The 10,183-nt window shown below is 40.7% G+C and overlaps 1 protein-coding gene across 1 annotated transcript; it reads left to right on the plus strand.

Moving 5' to 3' along the window:
• Nucleotides 1-9,849, plus strand: LOC106087787 (medium-chain specific acyl-CoA dehydrogenase, mitochondrial). Its single transcript, XM_013252956.2, has 3 exons — nt 1-133; nt 8,177-8,527; nt 8,797-9,849. The coding sequence occupies exons 1-3, from the start codon at nt 116-118 to the stop codon at nt 9,682-9,684; spliced, it is 1,257 nt and encodes a 418-aa protein (XP_013108410.1). The 5' UTR covers nt 1-115; the 3' UTR covers nt 9,685-9,849.
• Nucleotides 9,850-10,183: the final 334 nt, after the last annotated feature.

The following is a 10,183-nucleotide window of genomic DNA, read 5'->3' on the forward strand; positions in this document are numbered from 1 at the left end:
TCGGGTCCAATGTCCACCAGATAACGACGCCAACGAACAGACAGGACTGTTGTCTAGCAAACATACTCATTTAAAAACTTACAAGTGCTCAGTCAGGTTATTTAAACAAAATAAAATGTCTTTATTGAGAAGAGTGAGTACAATAAGTGGAATAGTCGATTAAATTGTATTTTGTTCAAATTAAACTAAAAATAGCAAACGGAGAAAATTTAAAGCAAGTGTTTTCAATGCGACAAGATCACCACCTCCCTGGTATATTTTGTCATAAACATTAAAACGCCCCAAATATTTGCGTTTATTTTATAGAAATTTAGTTGGACTCATCTTAAGTCCGGCGTACTTTCTCCTTCTGTTTCATACCAATTCTACATAGCAGCACACACACAGCAAATTATTGCACTTTGTCCTATATAGTTATGGCATGTGTGCCATACTTGTTTTTAGCTTCGACTAATAGTTGTGTAGTTTTCTTTAATATTCCATATGAACTTCTTGCCGTTTGTGCTCTACCGAAACTTATTTGTGCTATGATCAAATACTCATGATCTTTATTTCAAAGTTGTTTTTTTTTTTTTTTTTGTTGTTGTTAATTACATAAACAAGCTTCAATATACAAAACGCCTGAGTTTAAAGTGAATAAAAAGGAAGAGTGACCCAGCTTTTCGATTTTATTATTCTTACTTAGGCATTAGCATTTAGAGGATATTGTGGTTGGTAAAGCATGTTTACGTATACCAAATACAACCTTTGAATAAAAATGTGGTATTTTCATATTCAGCGCCGGGAAATAGTCGTAAAATTCTTAGATTATCTAGCCACTTTCGCCTGCCTTGATTTTTTTTTCACGCTACAGCCTTATAACAAAGATATTCAGGCGAAATTTAATTAAGATAAGTTCGAAATGGACAACAGCTTCTTATACATATAAAACCATCTCTCGATTCGGCGTTTGATTTCGGAATATTCGCTGAAAAGTTTCGCGAGCGAAATTCGACAGTAATTACTTGTTTTTATTTTCATACCTAATAAGTAAAAAAAAGGAAAAAACGATCCATTAAAGCCAATAAAACAAACAACAATGACAATGGTTTCAAGCGTAGCCATAAAAATTTCTTTTTGCCATTTTCCTCCCTATAAACAGCGTTTCGCCGACGTTTTTTAAATAGAGTTTGACAGCATTCCACCTGAAAAGCTGAAACTAGGCAAATTTAAAACGTATAAATAATAAATAATTTGTACTTGTAGTTGTAGTCACACTTCCATGTGGAAGGATGTAGCGATTCTTAAGCAGCCTTTGGGAAGGTTGGATCGTTCCAATACCTAAAACCGACGCTGTACACGAACACAGGTTTTCCACAGTTGGAAAAAAAATTTGCTTCACGGTAACTTTTTTTGTGTAAATTTTGATGGTCTAACAATGGCTTCACTAAGCAAATTGTGTAGAAAGTCAATTCGGGACTCTCCTTAAAATTTAAAGATGTGTTGCTAGATTACGGAATTCTTATGCAATATCGCGCATCCTCAGTTTTATGTCGTGTTGAAAAAAATTTTTTTTTGCACAAAAATCACTATTTTCGGCCGTACTTACTTTTTTTACCCTCCACCATAGGATGGGGGTATACTAATTTCGTCATTCTGTTTCTAACACCTCGAAATAAGCTTCTCAGACCCCATAAAGTATATATATTCTTGATCGTCGTGCCATTCTAAGTCGATCTAGCCATGTTTGTCGAAAGCACGCTAACTTTCGAAGGAGTAAAGCTAGCCGAAATTTTGGACAAATACTTTTTATTAGTGTAGGTCGGTTGGAATTGTAAATGGGCCAAATCGGTCCATGTTTTGATATAGCTGCCATATAAACCGATCTTGGGTCTTCACTTCTTGAGCCTCCGATTTGATTGCAATTTTGCGCATGGTGTTTTGGTAACACTTCCAACAACTGTACTAAGTATGATTCAAATCGCTATATAACCTGATATAGCTGCCATATAATCGATCTGGGATCTGACTTCTTGAGCCTCTAGATTCTCATCTAATTCTCATCCAATTTGGCAGAAATTTTGTACAACGACTTCTCTCAAGACTTTCAACATACGTGTCTAATATGGTCCGAGTCGATCAATAGCTTGATACAGCTCCCATATAAACCTATCTCCCGATTTTGCTTCTTGAGCCCCTACAAGGCGCAATTCTTATCCGAATGAACTGAAATATTACACAATGAATTCGACAATGTTCTGCATTCATTTATGGTCCGAATCGGACTATAACTTGATATAGCTCCAATAGCATAACAGTTCTTATTCAATATTCTTTGTTTGCCTAAAAAGAGATAACGCTCATAGAACTCGACAAATGCGATCCATGGTGGAGGGTATATAAGATTCGGCCCGGCCGAAATTAGCACACTCTTACTTGTTACACTTACATTCACTGCAAAGTAAAAATCACACAATAGCTTCAAGATTTTTCGTAGAATGAATGAGAAATCTAACTGTGCATGTTGTGCATTGTTGTAATGTAAAACAAGCACACAAGAAAGCTTGTGAGAAATAATGACAAAATGCTGAATCTCTTCCAAGTATACATTAAGTAGTTTACTTGGATTTGAATTGGAAAATCCTCCCTCCAATTTTAATAAATGAGACAATTTGCTTTGTATACCTACGTGGACATATATTAATAACATATTGTTTATATTTATGATAAAAATTATTAATACGAAAATTTTCTTTACATGTATGAAACAAAGTTTCATAAATATAAGAACTTTTTTCATATGCGATCATATTCATAAATTTTTATTCATTAAGAATTTTCATAATATTTATGATTTTTTTCAATAATAAAATTAAACTTTTCTTAATATTTATGAACGAAAGGTTATGAAACACGATCATTACATTTATGATGGAAAATTATCTCTGTGCGATGTAGCGATATTGAGAACAAGGATTGGGTTGCATGTTTTTATTTAATTTATTTAAAAAAATAAAATAAACAAAATGTCCAACTTTTTAGACATTCAAATCAAGTAAAACCGGGGTTTGTTTAGCCAGCCTGAATAGTGGACACCTAGCACGATGGAATATTAAAAAATTTTCAATAATCAACATTTTGCAAAATTTCTCCATGAACATTCTCCAAGGACCACATTCAGCCGGTAGCTATTCAACGCATCTGCTACCGTGTCTGCATGAATGTTGTCTAGACCCATCTGAGCTAGCGGTTCTCTGTTGTAGGGCTGAACCTCACGCTCTCGATCGTGTAGATCCCCCTTGATGCTTCTGGGCTGTGGATATCTATCCACAAGATGATGATTTGGATGGTCTCTCCGATAACAGCCCAAAAGGTATTGCTTAGACAGCATGTAGTTATGTCTTCGCACTGGTAGGATCTTTGTCTCCTGATGGAGGTGGTCCAAATGGCATTCTGACAGATCTGAATATTATTCCACTGCGTGTCACAAAGTTGACGAGATCACATTGGCACTGCATAACTTACCACAGACCTGCCAATTGTTTTGTACATTGTCAACAAGGTTTCTTTGTCAGCACCCCAATTGCTGCCGGCAAGTGACTTAAGGACCTTGTTTCTAATTTTGACTTAATCGCAAATTGCTGTGGCTTGTGGGGAGAATGTGTAAGAGCTGTCGAATGTGATACTAAGTATTTTGGGACCCTTGATGGTCGGAATCATTTCTCCATTGAGCATCACAGTCAGCTCGGCATTCACCTCACGCGTATTTGTAGTGAGCAGTGGCTAAAGATTTGGTGGCAGGTATCTTCAGATTTCTGGCAGCGAAATATGAATCAAGTTCGTTGAAGTAGACGTTCAACCTATCGCAGATTTCAACTTGGGTGGGGGCCTGATACCACGATCGTACAATCGTCCGCATATGATACGATCACTATGCCGTCTGGAGGGGGTGGAATGGAGGATAGGTAAAGGTTAAACAGTGCCGACTTCTGTTTCTCTAAATTCCGACTTCTTTCGACTTCTTATCTCTAAATTCCACAAATGACTGGCGACCACACAGATAATTCGCGACCCATCGTTTTAGGCCTGGCTGGAGGGACGTGTTGGCGATGTCCTCAAATAATTTGGCATGGCTGACCGTGTCGAATGCCTTCGATAGCTCCAGTTCCACGAGGTCCGTCCATGGCCTGGTCTGACTGAAGCCACGGCAAATGTGTGTGGTGATGCCTTGCAAAGCATTTGCAGTCTTCGAAATCGATGTTGATGCTCGGCGAATGGAAATTCTCCTACGAGGCTCAGGAGGAGTTATACCTCAAGCGTCTTTGGTACTGGTGAGAGAAGGCAGATCGGTCTGTACGACTTCCCCAAACCCAGGTCCTTTCCAAGCTTCAGTAGTGGGATCACCCTGCCCATTTTCCAGACATCGGGAACTATAAGAGTGTTGAAAGACAGGTTGAGGACTGTAGTAAGGTACTCAACTCCAGGTAAATCCAGATTTTTCAACATCTATGTAGAGATTCCGTCGGGACCCAACGTCTTGGATGATTTGACGCCACGGATAACATTCGAAACTTCGCCCACTGTAAATTGTGATGGCTGTCCATCGGCTCGGAGACCACGGATACGGATATGGCAGTTCTTCTTGCTCTGTCACACTCGGGATGCACAATAAATTGAGGGTTGAACAACCTGGCGCATCTCTTCGGATCAGTTACGCTTACTTCGCCAAAAGTGACTGAGGTCCTGTCATCCCGTCTGCGATGGTTCGAGAGTGACTTAACAATAGACCACAGTTTGTCTAAACCAGTGCCTAATTTACATTGCTCCAAGTGTTCCAGCCACAAATTCCGCCTATGTTCGTTGACTGCCCTGTTTGGCAGTTCACTGAAGCGGCGATTGGTATACTTTCTGAAGATAGCCCTATCGGCCTTCTTCTGATTGATCAACGACCGCCGCTCAGAGGTTATGAAGTCGGGTGGTTGGTCGATGGTGCGAATTATGGGGAGGTGGTCTGGCCCCAAAGAGATGACGGCTTGCCAGGATACGTCACTCAGGAGATCAGGGGATGGGAATGTCTGGCAAGCTGATGCACCTCCTTGTAATCCTAGTGGGGACATCCTCATTCACCGTGCAAAACGTGGACTCTTCAATCTTCTCTGCCAAAGCCATGCCTTGCTGGTCGTTATTACGTTGTGCAGCTCCATCTTGGCAGTACCGGATTTGACTGCTATCCCCATGCACTCCATTTAGGGTCACTAGCGCCAGGCGCAGGCGAGATGGACCTATATTGCACGGAATGGTGTATCACGAAGGGGGACTGCCCCCACCTCCATTCCTTGAGCGATCCTTACGTAGCACATTGTATCCGTGACAACTGTGACCAATATGTTCTTCTGACTCATAAAATCCACAATCTCATCGATCTTGCCACGGAGGCCTTTGCAGTTTAGTTGCAAAAATGGTACACGTCCTGGCACTGGCCTGGCAATTTTTGGCCTGGGATGCTGCTGTTGCGTATATTGCCGCATGAGAGAGGTTGGGGGGTCACATAGTTCGACGAAGAACACGCAGAAGGCGACGATGATGACGTGACCCATCTGCTGGCTATGTTCGCAATGCACTTTACAATATATTCGGTGTCGCTATACTCCCAAAGTGACGTAAGGCTAGAGCAAGATCGAAAATGCATCGTCACCCACCGATGATGGAGGCGTTTTGGCAAACCGAACAGAACCAGGGTCCAGGAGCTTGCGGAGAAGCAACTAACGGGATGTGCCTCTCCCGTGACGAAAAAAGGACGAACAGTGCTCTGAGGCGGCAGCCCTTGCCGATGAAGGACTTCATTGGGGCGATACCGTTGGATGGCAGGATAGGCACCAAAAATGATGGCCTGGTACGCATTATGGTACGACAAGGAATGGGAGAGGAGAACGAAAATGGTGACGATAAAATTGAAACATGCTAAAAACACAGCTCGTCAAGGGATAACTGTGAGCACCACAATAGCTGGAACATTGAGGTCCGATCTGTGTGGTGTTCATTGCTGTCACGAGAAGCTTAACTGCGATCTACCGGACGCGTCCACAGGTTGCGAATAGTGGAATGCCCCATCCGGAGTAGCTGTAACTGCAGTCACGGACAATCAGCGGTATCGAGCGGAGAGTCTCTGAGAGGTCGGGTGGCACTGGCTCTTGCACAAATACTGAGTGCCTACGATGATCGATATGACAAGGCGAGTTATTGGCGCCTTTAAATAACCAATGGCCACTTGTTTCCGCGGCGATAGGTCCTTTGAACTGGAATAAGTTTGCTCACCTACAGGAGCTTGACGAGGATCGCCACCTCCACATGAAAATGTGGCTACAACAACAACAAAAACAACAAACTGATTAATTCTGGATCAATGTTTATTCACACAGACCAACATAAAACAACATGGACGGCTCCAAACCCAGTCCTTCACGAGCAACACTTGCAGATCGACCATACATGCGTCAGCAAACGCAGGAACTAAGCGAAGTGAGACTTAAAACTGCGCCGATCATACGCAACCAAACAACAAAGAGAACAACAACAACTACAAAATGCGTTAACTTCAGCTATTTCTCGTATTGTATTCCACTTAACTTTGGAATCAGTGACGTAGCGGAATTTGTTGGCATAATAGCTAGCCTTGCCACGATTTTTTTTTTTATTCACATCAATTCTGAGTGCTTGGTACTCTTCACGGAGCGTTGGGCATTTAAAACGTTTCAATCGTCTGTTAGCCAAATCTTTCTTCTCAATTAATTGTTTAATTGACTCACTAAACCAACAGTTCTGAGCTTTTCGAGGGCATGATGTGCAAATGGGTACGGAAAAATCAAGAAGATAGGATAAATTTTCACGTTAATTGATCATCAGTTGAGTAAACGTCATATATTTGACTCTAATATTTTTAAATTTAAAATAAATAAATTTTAAATAAAATAAAGATTGATTCAAAAGCATAGCATAACTGCTACACTTATTCTCCAATTTATACTCGTAGTATAAGGTATGTACATGGTCGTCGATGTTGTAGCAGTGTTATACACTGTGGCGGCAGCCCTTGCCGATGAAGAACTCCATCGCGACAATCCGGTACGTACAACCGGCTGCCATGGGATTGATGTACATGGTATATCTGTTTTGTTGACACTTGCAGTTACACTGTTGCACGCCCTTTAGTTCGTTTGGGGCTCATAGTCATAACGTGCCAGGCGATCATACATCGTTCATTTCGATGATAATTAGTTAATTTTTTCGTATTCAGACCGCGGCTGATATGTGTCAGGATTACGGTGAATGCTGTCGTTGTGCTGTGTATCTTACGAGATCCGTGTTGATGATCTATTGAGAGTATGGATGGACTCAAGTCGGACAGGAGCAGCATTCGAGTGTTTTCGTGTCCAGGAGGGCGATCTCGCGTTTATACCAGAGCCTGTGTTGCCAATGCTCCAGCCAAATATCCCGTTTGTGATTCTCGACTTATGGTTTAATATTTCCCCATGGAACAAATTAGAGGGAAACTAACATCTCACATTATCAATTGAGTGCTGCCCGATTCAAATTAAAGCTCAATGATAAGGGGACCTCCTGTTTTATGCCGAGTGCGAACGGCGTGCCACTGAAAAGTGACACCTCTCTGTTGAGAAGTTGTACATGGCTGAAGTACTCACAAATGTTGCCAGCATTTGGTGAGGGGATAACCACCACTGAAAAATGTTTTAAGGTATTTTTGCCGACAGGATTTGAACCCGAGCATTTGGGCACGATAGGCGGACATGCTAACCTGTGATATCTACTTGTTTGGGGAACTACCATCCACATCGACAGTCTGGCAGATTGTTTCCGGAAACTTCTCTATTTCGTACTTGATTAAAGTCGCCGGGACTGGACCCGACAAGATCTCTGTGATTGGTACATTTGGTTGAATGAGGCTCCAAGGACGCAGTTGGGTGTGTACTAGCTAGATTGTATGATCCCATTTTTTTTTTTACCAGATTCTTGTGTCTACAAATTGAGGTAAAGATAAGTTTCGAACAAAAACAATTTTAGCATTTGCCTACATTTGTATAATAATTAGGTCAATAGTTCCGACATTTCAATGGTGTCTTTGCAGTCATAATAGAATATTAATACGCACGTTCATTTTAACAATATTTTTATTTTTTAGTTATCCGTTGGTTCCGTTCGTCAATTGGCTGGACGTAGTTATGCCGCCGTGTCACACCTCTCTGAATCTGGACCCTCATTTGGTGTCACTGAGGAGCAAAAACAAATGCAAGACATTGCTAGAAAGTTTTCCCGTGAGGAAATTATTCCAGTCGCCGCCAAATATGATAAGACTGGAGAATATCCTTGGGATATCGTTAAAAAGGCTTGGTCATTAGGTCTTATGAACAATCACATTCCCCAGGAATTTGGAGGATTGGGTTTAGATAACTTCACCACTTGCCTGATCGCTGAAGAGTTGGCATATGGTTGCACTGGTATTATGACAGCCCTGGAAGCCAGTTCTTTAGGTGTAAGTATGAATGAATGGTTTTTTACGTATTTCCGATTAAAATGTCAATATAATAGCTAAATTTGTTACTTACTAACTGGCCCGGTGTGCTCTGCTACACCCATAAGAGTTTGCGGCCCCTTGATATGGTCCAAATTTGAAAATTATTTTTTATTAAATATATTTTATATACAAATCATTTCATCTATTTTCTTAATTTATTATATTTTTTCCAAAATTTAGTTTTTTTTTTTTTAATTATGATATACTTTAACACAAACTCCTTACAGCAAACTCCCATAATTTTGGCTGCAAATACGGAGCAAAAGAAAAAGTATTTGGGTCGTTTAATTGAGGAGCCATTGGTAGCAGCATATTGCGTAACTGAGCCTGGTGCTGGGTCCGACGTGAATGGAATAAAGACGCGCGCAGAAAAGAAAGGTGATGAATATATTATTAATGGACAAAAGATGTGGATAACTAATGGAGGAGTGGCCAACTGGTACTTTGTTTTGGCACGTACCAACCCTGATCCTAAAGCGCCTGCAAGCAAGGCGTTTACCGGATTCATTGTTGAGCGCGAAACACCCGGCTTAACACCAGGCCGAAAAGAAATGAACATGGGACAACGGGCTTCCGATACTCGTGGAATAACTTTTGAAGATGTTCGCGTACCTAAGGAGAACGTACTTATTGGTGAGGGAGCTGGTTTCAAGATCGCTATGGGCACTTTCGACAAAACTCGCGCTCCAGTAGCGGCCGGCGCTGTTGGTCTAGCCCAACGTTGCTTAGATGAAGCTTTGAAATATTCGTTGGAACGTAAAACATTTGGCGTTCCTATAGCCTACCATCAAGCTGTTCAGTTCATGCTGGCTGACATGGCTATTGGCGTCGAAACTGGCCGCCTTGCCTATCGCTTGGCAGCTTGGGAAGTTGACCAAGGACGTCGCAACAGTTATTATGCCTCTATTGCCAAATGCCATGCCGCTGATATGGCCAACAAAATTGCTTCAGATGCAGTACAAATCTTTGGAGGCAATGGATTCAATACCGAATATCCTGTAGAAAAGTTAATGAGAGACGCCAAGATTTATCAAATATATGAAGGCACATCACAAATTCAACGTCTGATTATTTCCCGAAATATGTTCGAAGCCGCTAAACAATCCTCACTATAAAAATAAGTCTATTTCTTTTTCACAAAATCAATTTGTAATTATATTCATGTTATAATTTCCATAGACTCGCCATGTCTGTCTTTTACCTTTTATATACATTGTATACAAATGTTTCAAAAACACTGTTAATATTGTATATTAAATCATAACGTTTTTATTACTCAATTGCCAATTTGTTTTATTCAATGGAAGACTTGATTCTAAGGGTAGCTAACCCGCCTGCTACAATAATGCAAATGCGAATTGCCCATGAACATTCCACTGTTCCTTAGCGCAAATAATTTTATTTTAGTTAATTATGTTTTTTATTTATTTTTTTATGAAAACGATATACAATATTGCCCCAGTGTCATTCTGACTTTATTGGGGCCAGTTGGCAATTGTTAACATACCCAAAATATGTTATCAAGCAAAAAGATTTTAAAAAGTTTCGTATAGTGTTTATTGCTGTCACCGGGCGCGTCCACAGTTTGCGGATAGTGGAGTAGTTGTAACGGAA

This window comes from Stomoxys calcitrans, chromosome 1 (assembly GCF_963082655.1).
Source record: "Stomoxys calcitrans chromosome 1, idStoCalc2.1, whole genome shotgun sequence".
Lineage (NCBI taxonomy): Eukaryota > Metazoa > Arthropoda > Insecta > Diptera > Muscidae > Stomoxys > Stomoxys calcitrans.